General features: G+C 37.5%; 1 protein-coding gene across 4 annotated transcripts in view; it reads left to right on the top strand.

Moving 5' to 3' along the window:
• ADARB2 (adenosine deaminase RNA specific B2 (inactive)) overlaps nucleotides 1-21,687 on the top strand; it is a 504,709-nt gene that overhangs the window by 452,882 nt on the left and 30,140 nt on the right. For 3 of the 4 annotated variants that reach the window (XM_087946315.1, XM_087946316.1, XM_087946313.1), the window contains one exon: nucleotides 5,622-5,773. In XM_087946315.1, the coding sequence (XP_087802441.1) occupies nucleotides 5,622-5,773 (152 nt within the window). The remainder of the gene's footprint in view (nucleotides 1-5,621; nucleotides 5,774-21,687) is intronic. The other variant, XM_087946314.1, reaches the window with a different exon arrangement.

Raw genomic sequence — 21,687 nt, 5'->3', positions numbered from 1 at the left:
TTGATATTAATAATGAGACCAAACCCTAGTGCCTAGATGGATCCTTTGTTCAACCAACATCATTTTGAGTTTTATCAAACAAGAAAGAGTATCTGTGAGAAGGCACAGCAGACAAATGATTATATATACATATGGCACTATCATAATGCAAATACTATAACTTACATATGTGTCAGATACCAAGACACAAGTACATAATGTACAATAACAATATTAAAAAGATGTCATCATTTTGAACATCATGATTTGCTAGATGAAAATATCCAAGTTGGATGCTAGGAAAGGTCTGCTGGTTTTCAGGTTGGTTTGTTTTTTGTACATTGCTTCTATTGATTGTACTGGCCATCTTGACTTCAAACAAACCAAGTGGATCCCCTGCCAGACAGTGTAAAGAAGACATTTTTCACATGAGGTACAGTTCGATAAAAACAGCCCATGGACAGTCAGAAAACCTAAGAAACAAATGGTGATGAAAGCATTTAAAATGCCCAATCAAATGGAAATGTCTCTAGGTGGCACCGCTAAGGTTACATTTGCTGTTGCTTCGGAGAAAGAGATTTTAAAACCAGATAGTTGGCTGATAACACTGGATATTAGTACACTGGAAATTCACATGGCAATAAAAGAGGTGATAAGCATAACCTCTGAACTCCACTCAGCCTAGCCCTCCTCAACCCCATCTTGGGCTTACATTAAATTATTTTCTTCATTTAGCAGTCCCTCTGCTTGCTTTGTGTTAAGCATGGCATCCATGCCTCTAAGGATAAAACTGCAATTATTGTTTCTTATGCTTCTGTATTGATTCAGTTTCATAGCACAAACAGTTATGTTATTATGTTATTTGGATCAATGCTATGTTGTTTTGTGGTGGAATTCTCCCAACAGCAGAAAATTCTGCTCACAACAACTCGTCCAGATGACTCTCTCTGTTTAGCCAGGAGCCAAAGCTCTTCTTATGCTGACCCAGATACACATGCACACACACACACACACACACACACATACACACACACACACATTGAGAAAGAGAACCATAATTCATCCTGAAATACAAAAGTCAAGGTATTGCAGAGTGAGAGATTAATCTTATTCACAATACATTTATTCCAATGTACCTTATTCTTACCAGAAAAATAGTCTTCCAAGCAATTATTGTTGAAATGAGTAAAATATCTTACATTCTTCATATCTCATGGCAAATTATGCAATTACATGTCTGGAAGAAAGATGGAATAGAAGGAGAAATCTGCTCTTGTTTGGGATTCCTTCTCTTTCATTTTCTTACCTTCATGACATTTGGTCCTCCCCTTCTTCCTTTTCTTTCCCACTCCTAGAATTCTAGGAGGTGACAGAAAAAAGCTGATTGGTAGAGTCATTTATATTAGTTCATGTCATCACAGCAGCGTCACATGATGTATCAGGACTTTTTCCCCTTCATTAAACCGGGCATGGGTGTGGCCAGCACATGACGCATCTGGCCCGGGGCTGGGAGTTTGACAGCCCTACATTAGTTCATCTTCTATTATTAATAAATATCACATCTAACATGACCACTGAAGAAAGGTTCAAAGTACTGCTTTGGATAATGTTTCCAAGTAAAACCTGTTGCTTGGATCAACATCTCATTCTTAGTTTCTGACACATTGGGCAACAGCTCTCTGAACTGAGCTGAACTCTAGCATAAAAAATTCCCCACCAGGTTGAAAGAGGCTTTTCTTCCATCAGGATTCCATTATGTCCATGTTAAGAAACTGCTATCAAGAACCTTCTACTTTAGCGTAACAATGAAAGGCAACCTTTGTACACCGTCCAAATGAAAGCTACCTTTGTTCAAGTAATCCTTGACTTACAACAGTTCATTTACTTCAAAGTTACAATGGCACTTATGGCCACTTATGACTTATGGCCACTTTTCACAGTTACGACCTTCCCCATAATCCTGTTGTCAAGATTCCAACTAATGACCCAAACAAATCAGAACTTTTGAGACTTGAATCCACCTCAAAGGACTTCTTTACTGATGAGTACATCATATCGGCATGGATTAAAGGAAAACCAACTCTAATTCCCACAGTTAAAGTATAATTAAAAGAAGAAATAAACCCATCCCCAAGGGTCACAGGTCACGTTGGTCAATTGGGTCAATTGGTGGGCTCTCTGGGTACTCCTTCCTCGACCTTATCCATTCTCCATGGAGATGACCTTGGTTTCCATGAGAAAGTTCTTCGTTGTGGTTCGTCGTCCCCCTCCTTCCGCTTCAGCATGGCAACTGAGGAACAGTAAAATAGCTTCTGCCAAGTTCGATTCAAAGTTGACACATGTCATCAAAATTCAGATGCTTGGCAACTGGTTCATATTTATGACTCTTGCTGTGACCCAAGGTCATGTGATCAACTTTTGTGACCTTTTGACAAGCAAAGTCAATGGGAAAATCAGATTCACTTAAATCCGGATTACTAACTTATCGACTGCAGGGATTCACTTAATAAAACCGTAGCAACAAAGTTTGTAAAATGGGGCAAAACTCACTTGACAAAACTCACTTGTTTCACTTCGCAACAGACATTTTGGGCCCCATTGTGGTCGTAAATCGAGGACTACCTCTACTTCATTACTTCAAAATGAGTATGCTTGCTTTAAATCATGGAGAAGCAAGATTTTCAGGTATTTTTCTGTTCTAAAGGTTTGGTGATAATGCAAATAAAGTGGATGGGAGATTTTGGGAAGAACCGTAGGGAAATGCGGCAGCTGCATGCATCCACTTTCTCTCAAGGGCCTCAATGTTCTTGTCATGGCGGGAAAAGTGACCGTAAATTTTCCTCAATAGAAAATGCATCATAGCATAAAAACAAGCAAACCATGGAAGAATGACAGTCATATAGTTTTAACAGCATGCAGACTTTGTGCACCTAGAACAAGGTGGCAGGGTTTCAACTCAAAGACAAGCTGGTCAAAAATGCAATGCAAGATGTTGCTGAGATTCTTGACTGGCCTTGTGGAAGAAGAAAACTATTTTAGCTACATTCAGAGCCAGCAAGAACAATAGCTGTCCAATGGAAAATATTTATTCAGCATGGGATTGAGGAATTTCCCTTGTAAAGATATGATTTGAGGAGAGAGTGCAAGAATATATTTCTACACCTTTGTTTTGAGCTTTGTATAGTTCTACCATCAGCACATGAGAAACTTCAAGTCTCTAATTAATTTTCACAAATAAACCGTCATATTGCCTCAAAGATGCTTTTTCAACTGGTTTTTTCTTTTCACCACCATCCAGTCAGAGCTGAAGAAGCTTCTTGGGTGAGAAGCAAAACGTCTTCAATAAAAAAAACCCAGAAAATCCAGTTGCCTCTTGAAAATGCACCTTTGGGACAACCATGACCTGGAAGGCTGAGAATCTCCATAGATAAATCATCATATTATTGTACAGGGTATTTGGAAGTTCTGGCTACCAACTTGATTTCTGGACACTTGCTCCCTTCTACCCCTTGTATATGTATTGGAGGATTACTTAGAAGGGGACATGAAATCTTGGTCTATGTGCTTTTTGGTTGTGTTCCATGTTTCTTCAAAGCCATGTAGCTTCAAAACACACAAAGGAAACATCTGGCAGCTCCAATTCCAGATGTTTACAGTATACAAGAAACCAGAGAGCTGCTGGTGGTTGAAGCAAACTCAGTTCCATACTGACATGAGGCAACTGTATATCATAGACAAGCTCAACAACACCCAGAAAAGAAAAGAAAAAAACTATCTGAGCAGTCAAGTCATCATGGTTTGTTACATAGATCAGAGATATTTAAATTTGGCCATGGGGCCAGCCTGGAAATAGCAAAGGACTGGTTGCTGTCTTGACTTCCTGCCTTGGTGAGGGGAGAACTATAATGCTGATCCGGCCCTCGAAGAAATCCAGTTTGACACCCCTGACGTAGATCTTGGGTTTGTAGCTGAGACTAAATCCGGTACGATTCAGGCTTCTGTATTTTCCCCATTGCCATTCTTAGTACAGTTAGAAAGTTATTAATATCATCACCACGTTTAATCAGAACTTACCCCAAGCCAGCTAAGCTAAACATTCAAAACTGTATCATTGAAACCTATCAATTCCACAGGATGAGCATATGGGAAAAGTACATATTTAAGGATGGTTCTCCTAATCATAATGAATGTGTAATGTAGTAATAACTTAAAAGTTGATGCAGATTCAGGACCCAAAAGGGAAAAATAGAAAGGACTGATGGTTTTTTAAAAAAATACTATTTTTAATTGATTTGAGAACATTTGTACAATGCTTTAGCACATCAGCTGTATCAAACATATACAGTATGCTCTCTTTTTTTTGTGTCCCTGTGATCTGGATATCCTGCTCAGCTCCACATAAGAACTGTGTTTGTAATATTTGTTTTATAAGCAGAATAAAAATAACTTTTAAAAAAACTATTACAAGAGTTTGAAGGCAAGAAATGGTAAAACTTAACCCAGAAGGTTGTTGAAACTGCATGACTGAAAACACTATGCAAAGTATATGCAAAGTATACAAATAAACATGCTCAAATGCCTCATTATGGAACTTGAGATTTGAGAAACCTACAAAGGAAAGTAATTCTATCACATGCCCCAACTATAGAATATGCCTATTATAGGTATCAAGGGGACAGGCAAGGGGGCAAGTGATGACCCATAAGGCAATTGTTGCTATCCTAATGACACCATTTTGGTGTGTACTTGATATCTCGGTGTGTTTGTTAGCATCATGGCTGTTGGCTGTTGTTCATTGTGACATTTGAATATTGCTGTTGTTACTATTCTATTCATAAAAATAATAGTTATCAGTTATGCTTCTTAGGTTATCTACAGTTTCCCAGTTCCTATCTACTACTGAAATATTTTTTTAAAATTGTTAATAAAGAACAGAACCATATGATCACTCATCTCTTTGAATCAACTTTCTTCTTGAATTTGCAAAACAACTGTGACCAGTATCCCAAATGTGCTTTTTTCAAGAGGCAACAGGACTTTTTTGTTTTTCTTTGAAGACATTTCATTTTTATCCAAGAAGTTTTTTCAGCTCAGAGCTTCTTGGATGAGAAGCAAAATGTCTTCAAAGAAAAAAACAGGGAGTCCAGTTGCCTCTTGAAAAAAATCACCTTTGGGGCAACCATGACATGCATAACTGAGAATCTCCATAAACTGTGACCAGTATGTAATGCTGCTATAGATGACACAAAAGCTGAAATGGGTGACAAATTGTTCTGGTTGTGTTAGATTAAATGTTGTTACAGAATTTTGCAAACCATTCAACTTTTACATTTTGCATAATTTGTCTTTTAAAAAGCATGTTTCAGTCAGAAGTGATTGTGATTGTTTGAATTAATAATAACAAATTTTGTGATATTTCTTATCATTTTTGTTAGTTGAATTGTTCATCAGATAGATTGCTAAAGATTTTTAATTCCCTGTGATATTGTGGAGTTCATTAAAAGCATCTGCGAGAGAGAACTTATATGAGATATCAAAAAGAGAATATAACAAAGAGTCTGAAAGCTAACCCATAGGGAGAAAAGAATTAGTTCTGATTTGGAATGTAAAAAATAACCTGCAACCTTTCTTTGTGATCCTAGCAGACAACAAGAAGACAGCGAACGATCAATCTTTGTGCGGTTAAAAGAGGGAGGCTACAGGCTAAAAGAGAACATTCTGTTCCATTTATACGTGAGCACATCACCTTGTGGAGATGCACGCCTCAATTCCCCCTATGAAATAACATCTGACTGTAAGACCTGTATTTCTCTAGTTTTGTTCTCCATTTTTCTATCTTTATAGTGTGGACAGCCACTTCTGTCTTCTGTCAACATTTTTGTTCTGTAAAGTAGGCATCACTTATGAAAATAATGCAACTTGACTTCTCTCACTGGGGTAGACATAGGCGTTTGATTCGCGCCCATTGTTAATACCATATATGGTTTGTTTATACCATATAAATATGTTCTTATATAAATAAGAATAAACATAATAGATTGGCTTCATACATTGTATTAGCTGGCTTTCCCTTGGCAAATTAAGCCAAAAGTCAAATGAACTACACTCTGTTTTAGCACAGTGTACGAACATAACATAAGATTAGTTGTGAAACTGGGAAACAGACTCTAGAAAGGAAAATCTATTTTGCTGGCTGCACCTTCAAGTTAGTTCCTCAGAATTGGAATGAACTATCGGTATGTTTAATCAACTAGGTCCTTAATTTAGATCGGAAATTATGATTTAAATTAAGTCTCAGATTTTTTTGGTTAGAAGCATCTATATTACTATTATCCAAAATTAACACTAAATAAGATAACTTGATGGTGAAACACTTTTATTGAATAAAAATAATCAAAAATCCAGAGTTTTGCTACCATTACAGCAAATACCTTACTTCTTGTGATTAGTAAAGCTTATGCAAATTCATATGGAAAACTACAACTTTTGTAGCGATCTGGATTTGTATAGTTAAAGATTTTAAAAGTAATATTCTGGGGCCTCTAGGATATAGTTCACATCCTTGACCTTGCCCCAAAGTGAAATCAGGTTTTCATTCCACTCAGTGAAGCCATCTTTACCGTGCAGATTTCACTAATAGCATTTAAAACTTACATTTGCATATTTTCCTTTGGCAAGCCATTTTCTTTGTAATTTGCTTTTATGGAGATATGCTTTACATTCATGAGTCCTCTGAATTGTCTGTGGCTAGTTAATGGAAGCTTTGCTTTCTTAGTTTAGAACGATTCCTTCCTTTTGTGAAGCAGTGATTTAAAGGCATCATCCAGTAAATTAGGATATGTTAATGTACCATCTCAATATTTCAATGACACATTTTAAATCCCTCCAGATAATCAAGGTTCCTCCCTATAATTTTAGTCATGAGGTGAAATATATATAGATGATATTGTTTCAAGAAACTAGGGCACAGGTTTCTGAGGGCCATTTCTTTTGATAATGGACCTGAAAAAGTTTGATGTGTTGCATAAGTCTTGTTCCCCCATTCACTTATTGGGATGAGCTCTATGTTCTTCAAGTCCATGTGTTATCTATGTGTCCAGTCCATATGTTTTGGACAGTCTGACCATGGGTTGTAACTTTTTAATCTCAACCATAGTTTTAACTGGCATATTGAGCATCCTAGACCAAACTAAATCCAAAACCACTTAGGAATTTCTAGACATTTAGCATTCAGATGGATCAGCCGTAGAGAGAAACCACATTTATACACCATTCAAAATAGACAATAAGAAGCTAAGGAGGAAACAAAAAGATCAGAATGCATTCTCCAGCAACCAACACAACAGATAAGCAGGGGTTAACACCAGGCAAACAATCAAGCGGGGAAACAATACCTTAATCAATCAACCATCAACTACCAAGGAGGAAACCACACCCCTACAAACACTGGCAGGGCAAGCTACTGAGCTACAATATACAGTAGAAATAGAGAGTGAATTCCACACTCCCATGCACTGATGTTATTTAGCCAGGTAATGAAATGTCTGCATACAAATAACCAAGCTCAGAGAGCATCAGCTCATGGTGGGATTCAGCCAGGCCATACCACTTTGGGAGAACCAGTTGTTATGTTTTTGAGCAGTTTGGTGAACTGATTGTTGGAAGAAATCATTAGGGCAGAGAACCGGTTGTTAAATTATTTGAATCCCATCATTGCATCAGCTCCACTATAGGATTCATCATCCCCCAACACTGCTTTAATTCTTTCAAAAAAGAAAGGGAGGGAAGGGGAGAGGGGGAGGGGGGAAGGGGGAGGGGGAGGAAGGAAAGAAATAGCAATAGCACTTAGACTTATATACAGCTTCATGGCACTTTACAGAGTTTGTTTACATAGTCAGCATATTGCCCCCAACAATCTGGTTTCTCATTTTATCTCAGAAGGATGGAAGGCTTAGTCAACCTTGAGCGGGTGAGAATCAAATTGCTGGCAGTCAGTATAATTAGCCTGCAATATTGCATTTTAACCATTCTGCTATCACAGCTCCTGGAGGAGGAAGGGAGGAAGGGAGGGAGGGAGGGAGGGAGGGAGGGAGGGAGGGAGGAAGGAAGGAAGGAAGGAAGGAAGGAAGGAAGGAAGGAAGGAAGGAAAATTGCATTTTTAGTCATTCTACTTGCTTTTTGCTTTTTTACTCCTTCCTTTGTCACTTATTTATTTATTATTTTTAATTTATTTATTGAATTTATTCTAGCCTTCCCCACTGAAAAAATAAGGGGAAAAATCATCCTACTCTCTATATTTTTTAATTTTATCTCTTACACATTCCCAATACATGGACAGAACAAGACTGCAGACCATGGAGACTATGTTGTTAGTGGTGGTAGTTATGATAATAGGAATAGCATATTTTTAGGCTTTTCGTTGCTTTTTTGGGAAAAAATAGTTTTAGTTAAATGCATCAAGAAGTTTATTCTGGTCTTCCTGTTTTTCATTTTCTTTGTTCTCAATCCATTTTTCTTCCATTGTCTGCAACATTTGCTGACGTTAGACAGGTTGGCAAAGAAAATGAATGTAAACCTGCCCTAGGCTGTTTCTCCTCTCTTCCCCTGGGTGGCTTTTCTGTCTTTTTGCTAACATGTTGTATTGCCTTGTGCCATTGACTTCCTGATAGCCCAGCTCCTGTTTTATCCCACAGTCCCGTTAGGTCTGAAACACACCATTTCATCTTCATGGCATGAAGCCTTCCTCCTGGTTGTCTATTAACCTACAGCTGTGCCAAAGTTGTGATATAGACACATTCTCTGGTACTTCCATCTCAGCAGGATCAGCATGCAGCACTGGCAGCTGGGTCATTGGGTTCATGCATAATCTAGGAGTAAGAAACAGATGCATCATTTCTCTTCCCCCAATAAGAATTCAAGAAAAAGATCAATTACCCCGCCATCTTTAGAAGAAGAATATAAATCAAGAATGGGCAAGAGTTGTCCTTCTCCCACCCATTTCCAGGTCTAATCAGAATACAAATATTTTAACCCAACCTAGCCAGGGATTGGGGGTGATCAGAATTGTTCCTAGTAAGATTAGGAATAATTGAATGATTCTGAATGTGAATAATTATGTCTTCCTTAAAATCAAGAGCTGAAAAAGCAGCTCTGCTGTATCTAGGTATCTACGTTATCAGTAAACTTGCGTATAGTCTCAGACTTTAGATTCTGTGGTGAAATTGCTTCAGAAAAGATAGATTATTTGCAATGAAGGGTCATTTTAACTGTAATTCTTTAACATCCCTTTTTCCATGCTCCTATTTCTGTACTGATTTCATATGCTCATTCCAAGAAGTGGTAGAGAACAAGGAAGAGAAAATGGAGATGGGAACTCTTGGACACCTCCTGTAGTAACTAGTGGAAACCTAGTGTTTTGAAATACAATTTAGTCATCTTTCTAGTTTTTTAATAACAAAAACTGATAAAAAAAATATGCTCCCAAAGTATAAAGCAAAATAACACTGATTTCCCCTGAGCCATAAATCCCTAACTGGTTCTAATATAGATGTTCCTTTGGGACCCCAAGCCATTCCAAAATGTTGGATATGAAATTATTATCCTAGAAGACAAAAATAACAACTTAATAGATTATGATGAGTTGACTGCAAATAGCAGAATTGACTTCCTGATAGCCCAACCCCTGCTTTATCCCACAGTCCCATTGGTTCATTGCAAAGTTCATTGCTTAAGAAACAGAAATGAAACACTCAGGCATAAAATGAGGGATCCTGGCTTGGCAATAATACTTGAATAACACTACAACTTGAATGTGAATCAGAAGAGTACCTGTTAAAACAGCAAATATAATCTTAACTTCATCAACAAAAATGTCATTTCCAAATCAAGAGAAATAATAATTCTACTTGTGTGTGATTTGACTAAACTCACACCCCAAATGTTATATTCAATTCTGGGCAGGTATCATACTTTAAGAATATGATACAAAAATAGGTTGAAAGAAGGACAACATGAACGGTTAAGAGAAATTGTCTTCCTGTTAAGGGAAATTAAAAGAATTGGGAATGTGTGGTTTTGGGAGGTAAATATTGATAAGTTTTCTTTTTTCATTAATTTAGTAAATGTCTATTCCATCTTTCCTTCAGAAAATCAAGACAGCGTAGATAGCATCCCTTCTACCAAAACTAACCCTGTGGATTAGGCATATATGACTGGCCCAAAGACACCCAGGAAGTTTCCGTGGTTATGGGGAGACTAGAATCCAGCCTAGCTCCAGCCTATCTCTTGATTTTCAGATATATCATCTAAAACAATGGTCCCTGATCTTTTTGTTACTGGGGTCTGGTTTTGTGGAAAACAATGTGTCCACAGAATGGGGAGCTATGTGCTTTGGTTTCATTTGCTCTCTCACTCCTCCAGTTGTGTGGCCCAGTTCTTAACAGGCCATTGATGGGTACCAGTCCGTAGGATGTATCTCATAAAAATAGGCCAAAAATCCAGACCACTGGATATGGACTACAATAACAGGAAACATATTCCAGCCAAATGCTCTTAAGAGCATCTTAGCAATAAAACCAGTTTCCCAGAGAGATGGTGAGTAGGCTGGACAAACTATTCTCTAGTTGCTTTAATTTGGTTGCCTAAACTATATATAGGGTGTTAGGTTTTGTATTTGGGAATTCTGGAAGTTGGAGTCCACACATATTGAAGTTGCTGGGGTTGGGTAACATTGATCTAAATAGCTCCCCTGAGGTTATTCTGCAATTAGTTTTAGTTATTGTCTTCTGCTTCTATAGTACCTGTAAAAGATGCTTCTTTAATAACAGCAGTTACTGTTATTTTATCTGCTTGGTATTTGACATGTGCAGATAGTCCTCGACTTAAAACTATTCATTTAGTGAAATCAAAGTTAAAATAGCATTGAAAAATGTGATTCATGACCATTTTCACACTTATGACCATTGCAGCATTCCCATGGTCACATGATCAAAATTCAGGGACTTGGCAATTGGCGTGGATGTATTCCAGAGTCATGTGATCACCTTTTGTGACTTTCAATTAGGAAGCAAAATTCTCTTAACATCCATGCTACTAACTTAACAACTGTAGTGATTCATTTTACAACTGTGGCAAGAAAGTTCGTAGAATGAGGCAAAATTCACATAAGAACTATCTTGTTTAGCAGTGGAAATTTGGGACTCTGTTGTGATCGTAAGTCAAGGACTACCTATATTTGTTTTTATTCCATTCTATTTTCCACTCTGGGATGACTAAGTAGAATGGGCTGCTTGTAAATTCGTTAAACAAATAAAAATAAATTATTAAAAAAAGAAGGAACTGGCCACATAACCAGGACACTTCTTTTTTTCAGAAATTGAGCAGGGCCGTATAAACATCCTTTGCGAAGGATTAGGGAAATTATTCCTAACTCTTCTCAATGAATTGGTGACATTGGATGGGGGACTGTCTCTATGTAGGAGTCAGAAACATGATAAAAGAGGAACATTGATACTTAACTCTAATTGTTTGTCTTGGTGGCCTGCAGAGCTGAAGTGTCAGTTTTGACTATGTGTAATTTCAAGCCTGGGTGATGAAATGAAAACAACACTTTAGACTCAAAAAGGCTAAACATAGGGCAGTTTCTTGTTAAATGTAGGAAGTTGTATAGAATTCCTGCCAGATGGTCAACAGGCAAGCCCCTGCCTTCGACACTGCCAGCAACCAAGAACATCTCATCTCCAGAGACAGTTTATTCTTCTGCCAAGCAGCTTTGGCTATGAGACACGTTTTTTTTTTTTCCCTTAAGTTTGGTCAAAATCTGCTTCCTTGCAGTTTCCACCCATTAGTTCCAGTCCCGCTCTGCTTGCTTGTAGTTTCCATCCATTAGTTCTAGTCCTGTTCTCTCGACTAACAAAGAACAAGTAGATTCCATCTTCTGCATGACAGATATTTGAAGACTTGTGTGTCCTTAATCTTCTGTTCTGAAGGTTGATATATTCCCAAATCTTTCATTTGTTTTTGATAGGAGTTGGTTTCCAGACTCCTAAATCTCCTGGTTGCCCTTCTTTTGATATGGTCCATTGAAAACTTGCAAGGACTATGTTTGGATATTAGCAGGACATAACTTCCTGGGTTTGATGCTGTATCTTCTTCACATTCATCTTGTTCCTTATGGAAGAATTTTATGTAACTTTTCTACTAGCCATCTGGATCGAGTCTATAATTTTGCAGCAGTGCTTTCCAAACCTGGTAAACTACCCCAGAATCAGATAAAAGTCATTTTTTTCTTTGGGCAACAACACACAAAGCCATTATCCAATCACAACTGGGACATTTTAACTGCCTTAAAGTGTTTTACCTACATTAAGTAAAAAAAGACTTTGTAATAAGTAGCTTTGCGTAATGAAGGAAAAAGTTTGGTGAGCACCGATTTAGAGTCTGGGATGTAGGCCTTGGCAATTATGTAGCTGTTATCTTTGCCCAATTGAAGCATTCAGAAAGTTCTATTTAGCAATGTGCTGTTTAGAAAGTTTTATTGAAGCACTGTGATACTACAGATTTAAAGCATAACCCAACAAACACTATGTACATGAACTTAGTGTAGGAAACAAGTCAGATCAGTTGTTAAAGTATCTAAGGCAATTGAGAAACTATTCCTTCTATTTAAAAAAACCTTATTCCTTATACAGTAAGTCATCCAGCTTCCCAGATCCCTTGGTTTGTTTATGGGCTTGATATTAGCATTTCCTATTTTTGAATTTACATGGACTACAGTATAGGTAATCCTCAATTTATGACCAAAATGGAGCCCAACATTTTTGTTGCTAGGCAAGATAGTTTTTAGATGAGTTGTGCCCCATTTTATGACCTTTTGTGCCACAGTTGTTAAGCAAATGACTGTTGTTAAGTTAATAACAATAGCAATGGCACTTAGACTTATATACCACTTTACAGTGCTTTACAGCCCTCTCTAAGTGATTTACAGAGTCAGCCTATTGCCCCCAACAATCTGGGTCCTAATTTTATCCACCTCGGAAGAATGGAAAGCTGAGTCAATCTTGAGCCTGGTGAGATTTGAACTGCCAAATTACAGGTAGCTGGCAGGCAGCAGAAGTAGCCTGCAGTATTGCATTTAACCACTATGCCACTGTGACTCATGTGGCTATTAGTTATGGATGAATATGGTTCCCTCATTGATCTTCCTTGTCAGAAGTCAGCTGGGATGGTTATAAATGATCATAACTGAGAAAACCAGTCATGTCCTTTTTTTCAGTGCCGCCGTAACTTCAAGGGGTCATTAAATGAATGGTTATAAGTCAAGGACTATCTGTATTGGACTTTTGATTACTTTTACTTTGGGTAATCTGAGAAGAAACTTCAGTTCCCTTTGATGGTATATTATGCCAGCTTGGGTACTTTGTGTTCTTTGTAAGGATATTGCCCAATTATTATTGACCAATAATTATTCTTCATTTGACCAATTATTATTCTTCATTTGAGTTTTAAATTTACTTAACCAAGAACTCAAAGTTTCTATGGCTAAGTTAGATAAATACACCCGGGCCAAAGATCTCTTTTTGCCACATTTTTATTCAGACAACTATTTATTTTGTACCATACAGATGAAGCATAGTTTTGATTATTGGCATCAATGCAAAAGTCATATTGATGAGATTTGTTTGTAAGTAGTTTTTATATAAAGCTTAAAATACTTTAAGATTTTAAGATCAGTCAAGATTGGCAGGATTCTCTGCTTATTTCTTCATTGAGATATCATCTTCGATGTGAATGAAGTATTGGAAGCAATTATTTCCAAAATAATTGTGTCCACCATATCGACTTTTTCATATGCATTTCCATTTCCTAAGGGTAATGCGTTGTTCTCCAACTTGTTCTTGTGAATATATGAAGTATATGGAGACTATAACTCATAAAATCCGGAGCTTCCACTACTTCCCTCTCTAAATTCCAGTTTCCCCTTAATTCTGGCTGAGAATTCTGGGTTGCTGTCCAAATACAACTGAAGTCACATTTTTTGCGGTAGCCTATCAGATTTTTAACTTAACATGTATATTTGTAGGAAGGATGAGATCTTTTATGAATATTCTCCTCTTTGGGCTATTTGTAGTAGAAGAATAAGAGTAACGTCTCTGAAATCTTGGCAGATATTACAGTGCAGTTCTATTAAACAGTGAGCTTCATTTTCCACATTTGGTTATTCATAGGTAAGCAATTCTGTTTGTTCCTGAAGCACATGAGATACTGACATTGTACAATAACCCAAATTTTAAAGTAGTCAGGAAGATGCTTTGTTTGAATGCTTGGGTTTTAACAAGTGATCACTATTTTACCATAAATCGTTTAATTTCCAATGGTTGTTTTAAATTTTTTCAGACATTGTGTGTTGAATATGATTGACTTGCAATATTTGTTTGGTAATATATACAGTTGAAAAAAAAGTACTTTAAATAAGTAATGCAGGTGTTTCAAACTCATGTCATCATGGTGACATCACATGACATATTGGGACGTTTTCTCCCTTCGCTAGACCATGTGTGAGGCATCCAGCCTGCGGGCCAGGAGTTTGACAGCCCTGAACTAATGCAATCAATGTACTCTAGAGACATCTAAGTAACCTGCAATTCTAGGAACCTTATGAAGTACAAAATTTGAATGGAATTTAATTTTATATAGGATGAAATAGTAAATGAGAACTAGCCATATATCTGAAGTGCGGAATGAAGGATTGGAATCTCCAGTATTAGAGAATAAGTAGGTCCAGGTATTAAGAAATATAAACAATACTTATTGTGTTTTATTGGACCAAAGAATTTTTGAAAATAAATAGATCTTAAATTTTTGTTCTTGCTGTAGTTAACCTTGTAAGAAATTAGCTGGTCTTGTTCAAGTAAACATCTCTGTTATAAAAAAATATGGAGATGAAGCTACATATTTTATATAGTCTAAATTTAATGATAATCTTAAAATCTGAAATAATTTTATACACTAATTATAATTATTATATGGATTTTTTTGTTTTTTGTTTTTTCTTCCTCCTTTTTTATCATGTTTTGTTTATTTTAATCACCTATTTTTTCCATTCTGTGAGCATTTTCTCCTCAGGTGTCCATGCTTTCCCCTATGGGGCCTGCAGCATTTTCAAAATGGTGGTTCTGAAGTGTTAATTATAGATGAACTGTGCAATTAGTAATTAAAAATAATACTCTTGAAACCTTGAAGCTGTGCTTGTTTTGATTGGTGTCTCTAAGCAAGCCACCTGTGTAGAATTTTGATTCCTCTGATTAATTTGCATTATTTCTACATCAACATTCAAACCTAAAGACAGGAAGAGATGCAGAAATGTTGTTTTATCCCTAAAGAGAAAAACCAAGGAGGATGAAAATATTGGGCCATTTTTGCCATTTTACTTGTGACAAACACTTCCCCACCACCACCTTTTATACCAAGGATGGGAGAAAAAGAAGGGGAATAGATACTCATTTAAACAAAAAAAATATTCTACATTTAATAATGCTCTGCTTTATCTTTTGAAATAACCACAACAGAAATTTGCAGTGCCTTGTTTTGTAGAGGCTGATTTAGGTTCTCAAGTTTGCAAATGTCCACAGACCGTGGCCAAATGGTTGCATAGAAGCTCTTGGCCTAATTTTATAACCATCTTGAAGCTATTAAATCTTTGGCAAGAGAGCTGGTGCCTCCTCCTGGCAGCATGCTTGGTTGGATAAAAAGAGTGAAAATGAACTAGCACTACCATCTCTTTTCCAAACATAGATCTAACACTGTTTCAAAAGAGTGCTAAACTTTTGTATATTCCAAAGATCTTGCAAGTCCTTTGGAAAGTGCTATCTAGCATTACATAGATAATTGCATCTGTAGAAGCCAGTTGGCCTCTTCTGCCTGTACATCACCATGCAGGACATTGTTCAACAATCAGAAGTAAAGAATCAGACCTATAATAGTCTTAAGGTTGGCTGTTCTATTGGCTAATAGAAGCTGAGATCCTAGTCTCTGAACACATCAATTACGTTCTTCATCAAGGGCTCTAGATCATGTCCACAACAAACTTCAATTGGGAAAACAGCAAAAACACTACTTAAAAAGTGAAGTAGCTAAAAGTTTTTAAAGTTGCCTCATTTCTTGGCTGGTTAGGATACAGAGCCAACAACAAAAAATACAGCATAATTAGAAAAAGTACATTAGCACTATCAATCAGAACCTGGGTGAGACAGGTGAAACTCAAATCCTCAGCCTCATGCCATAAGGTTCTTTTCATGAGCTATCCTGGTTTTTAAAGAATCCAGGCTTTTTAACAAAAACAAACAACTCTTGTTTTAATATATCACAACTGCATTTGGTCAGACTTGGTTCCTTTCTCACAGATGAAAGCTGCATAGCAATGCGTATTTTTGAAGTAATGCTTGCCTATACAGAACTGGCTTTGAGCGGAATTGTGCTCCATGATTATTTGTTGGTGTGGTGAGAGAGAGAGAAGGCTAACGGTAGTGAGCAAGCTTTGTCCTCAATAAGTGACAATTGAAGTGATAATATTCTGATAATTGGATTTCAGCAGGATTGGTTTCTTCTGTAATATAATCTATATCCATGTATTTTATTTTGTGCATTGAAATACTTTTTTCAGAAAAGGAGATCCATAAGTTGCAGGAGATTTTCAAAGAAGTCCATGGCACACAAAAAGAGTAAAAAGCTCTGAATTGAAAGTTGACTCCTGGGTCTGAAAAAAATTCAGATATAGGACTCTAGAATCAAATTGTGTCAAGAACATCCTAGAATTTTAGCAGGAATTAGTAGGATGGAGTTGTAGCTTGACAAGTCTGTGACAATTCATTATGGCCAACTCACCACAGCCAACTCGCCATAACCAACTCGCCGCAGCCAACTTGCTACAGAACAACTTGTCACATAACAGTTCAATGCAGGATTCGCTCCTTTTAGTATTCATCAAAGCATTACAAAATAGGAATAATTTCCTTTGATACAAGATATAAAATAATTTTGACAAAAACATGGTCAACAAGAATAAAAGGAATTAACTGAATCCAACTGCAAATTGTCCCATGGTAAGTTGACTGTGGCAAGTTGGCCATGGTGACTATGGAGATTCTCAGTCATCCAGTCAACCATCCAGGTCATGGTTGTCCCAATGGTGCTTTTTCAACTGGACTTTCTGGTTTTTTGTTGAAGATATTTCACTTCTCATCCAAGAAGCTTCTTCAGCTCTGAACTGAAATCAGAAAGTCCAGTTGAAAAAGCACTTTTAGGTTGTCCATGGTGAATTGTCCAATTCTGATCTTGACCATTCTGTGGCTTACTGAATTGACTTCCTCCATGCCATAAGCTCCATGTGCTTTACTTAATTAACAACATGGGCATTTGCAGTGAACAAGTCAAAAAGTACATCTGAAATCAGGATCCTCCATGTGAAGAGACTGTAAAAAAAAAAAAAGTCAAGATGGCAGCCACAATTGCAGGATTGAAATCCTACCTGTGATCAGAAACAGTCTCAGACAGGTTCCTTGGCACAACTTTCCTGACCCACAGCAGAAGTGGTATTTAACCAGTTTTGACAGGTTCTGGAGAACCGGTAGTGGAAATTTTAAGTAGTTCGGAGAACCTGTAAATACCCCCTCTGGTTGGCCCTGCTCCCATCTATTTTCTGTCTCCTGAGTCCCAGCTGATGGGGTGGGGAGGGAATGGAGATTTTGCAGTATATCCTTCCCCTGGAGTAGAATAGAAATGGAGATTTTATAGTATCCTTCCCCTACCATGCCCACCAAGCCATGCCCACCAAGCCACACCACACCCACCAAGCTGTACCACGCCTACCAAGCCACGTCCACAGAACTGGTAGTAAAAAAAATGAATACCACCACTGACCCACAAATATCTTGACCTAATGTATGAATTATTTATTAAGATATTCCAGAACATATTCTTTAATCTTTACAGTATTGCAGGATTGTTTGTTGCTTTGCTGCAACAGAATCGCCACTCCACTGGTTTTTATTCCATGTCGCAGTAATATAACAGCACTTCAAAGAATCTCAAAATAAGCTTTCAAAAATAACTTGAAACTGTATGTATTAAAACGCGGTCTCCCCCAATGAATCAACCAAAGCATGCATTGAAATCTTCTTATAATATATTTTATTGCCATTTGAACTTGCTTTGGTCATGACGCATCCTTCCAATTCTTTATAAGTGTAGTGATAAACTCAGAGGCCAGTATATAAGGGGTAAAATGAAAGATACCTTCTCCCCCCTCCTCACCCCCTTCACAGAGGGGGGGAAAGGCAAGATGCAGTGAAGTGAGAAAGAGAAAATGAACTTCTGAGTCAGCCATATGTGAATTTCAGAGAGGTTTTTACTCATACGATTCTGTTTAATCACCATTCATTTCCAGCATTAAAAAAAAAGCAGAAAGATTTTTAATTTTCCTTTTACTAAAAATGCATTGTCTGTCATGATAAAAAAAAAAGGCTGACTAGCTGCAGATTATTACAGAAATAATTGAACTGACTGTGTACTGCATTTTTAAGGGGAGGATTTATCTCTATACATTTATAGTATCTTGCTGATATTAGTAATTTGGCACTTTTTCTTTGTCTCTTCCTCTTTCTCTGAAACTCCAAGCAGTGATTTACACATCTAAGTTCTAGTCAGGCACACACCATAAACTTATACCAAATGATTTTTAAATTGGTCCTCTCTAATGGTTAGGTCAGACTAACACCTGGTTTCAGATAAAGTCATATCTTTGGCTGCCTTTTCTCTGCTTCTCCCTCCTTTCTTTCTTTCTTCCCCCACCACCCACCATTAGTGAAGATAATTAAGAGAGATAATAAATCACACAAAAATCACAAAGATTTAGGATATGTTGAGATCCGAATCAATCTCACCATTTTTTGCAGAAACAAGCATGGGCAGATGTGAACTTCTGACTAAAGCAGCAATGATAAAGCTCCAGTCATCTTTGAAAAAATATCTTTTGGAACAAAGAATAATTATTCGAAAAGCAATGGAACTCCCATTAACTGCAAATCGTCTATTGGTCAGAACTGTTTTATTTAGCTCATGTTTTTGGTGCATCTCTGCTGTTCTGCTGAGCTATTTACTCATATCCAAAACAGTTTTGTATAGGTTGAACTGCTGCAGAATCTCAATAATTTGAACTGCCTTGAATTATGGAGGAAAGAGGACAGGTAGTGAAATCCACCTATATCCTCCATTTTTCCCATAGTTCTAACCAAATCAGGGTCCCTGTACATTTCTGAATCCAATATGCTTCCTATCTCAGTACATAGTATGCATTACAGCAGTAGGACACAACAGACAGAACCAAGCTCTCTTTACAGTTTAAGTTGATTTTTTGAACTAGTACCTTCACTACATGAGGTAGGTGTTTTTTAATCTAGGTCTAGCAACCTTCCCAAAGAGCATTCAGCCTATGCTTAAGAAGCTTATCTTGTGCTCTTTCAAAGCTGCAAAGGGGCAGATTCCTCCTTGCAGTCCAGGCCAAACTAGCATGGAATTCAGTGCTCCGAGGAAGCATGTGTCAGGGTTCTGACCGATGCCCTGCAGCAACCTCAAGCAAGTGTATGGCAATTTGCCACAGCCAACTCAACATGGTCAACTCAATATGGTCATCATGATCAACTCAACATGGGACATCTCACTGCAGGACAAGACTTACACTAATATCAAAGAAATGGTGGAATAGAATCAATAAGGAAGGACAGAATGAAATGGGAATGAAAAAGGTTAAAATATTTTTTATTTATTTTAAATCATTAAAAATGAATTGTCAAATTATCCCACGGCAAATTGTCCTGCAATGAATTGGCCATGGCAAGTTGTCCCATAGTAAGTTGGCCGTGGTGAGCTGGCTGCAGCGAGTTGTCCCATTTCAACCTCAAATGGATAGTAGGAGTAGGGTAAATCTCAGATCCTGATTTATCTTCACCAACATCACCAATGATGTGCTACAGGTCAATAGTAGAGCAAGGTATCTGCCAGAAAAAAGGGAGCTTTTAAATTATGAAGACAGCTGCCACTGTGCTGGATAAGTGATGAGATGAAGGTGTCTTCATAAAGATATGAAGCCTTTTAAAAAAGCCTTTTAAAAAAATTAGGGTGGAATCTTCATGCTTAACTAGGTGGACCTGAGGATGACCTCCTAGTCCTGTGATGGTGAACCCATGGCACACAGAGCCATTTCTGCTGGAACACATGAGGTCGCTCGGAAGAGCTTCACTGCACACACGCGCACACATTGCCACCTGACAGCTGATTGTTGGGAATCTGGTGTGCATGTGCGAAGGTGGGGTGTGTGGAAGATGCATGAGCATGCACAGAAATCTGCAGCACATGTAGGGGTCTCATGCACATGCGCAGAGATGCATGGGGCATGGGGCATTCTCATGCACATGCACAGAGATGCACAGCATGGGGGTCATGTGCGCATGAGCAGGGGACATCGGGTGGGCCAGGAGGCATTGCCTTCTGGGTGCTGGCACGTGAGCGTGCATGCATGAGCGTGAGTACAATTTTTGGCATGGGAGCCAAAGAAGGTTAGCCACCACTGTCCTAGTCATTACATGCAGAGCATGTAAGTTCTACATGTTATATATATCTGTATCTTTTCAGGCAATTGTCTACATTTACCCAATCATTTTTCAACTTCAAAAGTTCTGAAAAATCAAAAACTTTGTTTATGATTCCGCATCTTCAATTCAAACATTGCTCCTTACCTGTAGGTAATGCTTTAGACTCATGTATAAAGATCCCAAGTCAGAAGTCTTTCAAACATCGCCAAGTTTTCCCCGCTGCAAAAACAATTGCAGTTCCCAGGGCTCTCTTCTCTAATATTTATATGAAATGATGTCGAAGGCCTTGGCAGCAGGGCAGGATGCTAAAGTTGCATCTATAAACTCCCAAAATGATAAAATAAACTTTTTTACGTTTTAATTAAAAATGATGGACTTTGCAAGATTATGACATCCCACAATACTTTTTGCTTTCTCTTAAGAGATTTTCCCCATTTTTGTATGAGATAGTGAAATTTTGGAGATAAGATTATGCAAAGGTGTTAATATCTATTAGGGTTCAGCTTTCCATATTTGTTTTTATTCTTTATTTATTACAGTGGTGCTGGGGATCAGATTTCTTGATTTCACCTGAAATGGTGCCATCTTCCATCTTAAACAGGAGCCTAATCTCAGGACAGGTTTAGAACTGAAAAAATATTGAATTGTTTTCAACCACATAGCTTTTTATGAAAGAGGATGAATATGAAGTATGAAAATGGAGGATTCAGATATTTCTGAATAGGCCTAAAATAGGAGTGAATTTGAAAAATGTCTGACAAAAGTGTGTCTGAATCAAGTTTGTATTTGGCAATTATGATTGTCAGTGTACCTCTGCTCGGGCTTTGATTCGTGGCAGCTAACATTTACTTAGTATAATCAAAGTCATGTAAATTACAGTATGTGCAATTGGGTCCAGAATTGCTGGTATTTTCAGACAGTGTCTTTTTTTTCTGTGTGCTCACATCTGCCCTTTCTATAATTTCTGCTTTTCAAGCTTTGAAATACAGAATTGAAGGCAAGGGGTCCAGGTAACAATCTGAAATTTGAAAAGTAGTTCAGTGTGATAATGGGGGAAATAGCT

The sequence above is a fragment of the Notechis scutatus genome, chromosome Z, assembly GCF_049901735.1.
Source record: "Notechis scutatus isolate UNSWTSFEM ecotype Mainland chromosome Z, rNotScu1.2, whole genome shotgun sequence".
Lineage (NCBI taxonomy): Eukaryota > Metazoa > Chordata > Lepidosauria > Squamata > Elapidae > Notechis > Notechis scutatus.
The sequence above is the reverse complement of the archived record's forward strand: the minus strand, read 5'-3'. Positions and strand labels throughout refer to the sequence as shown.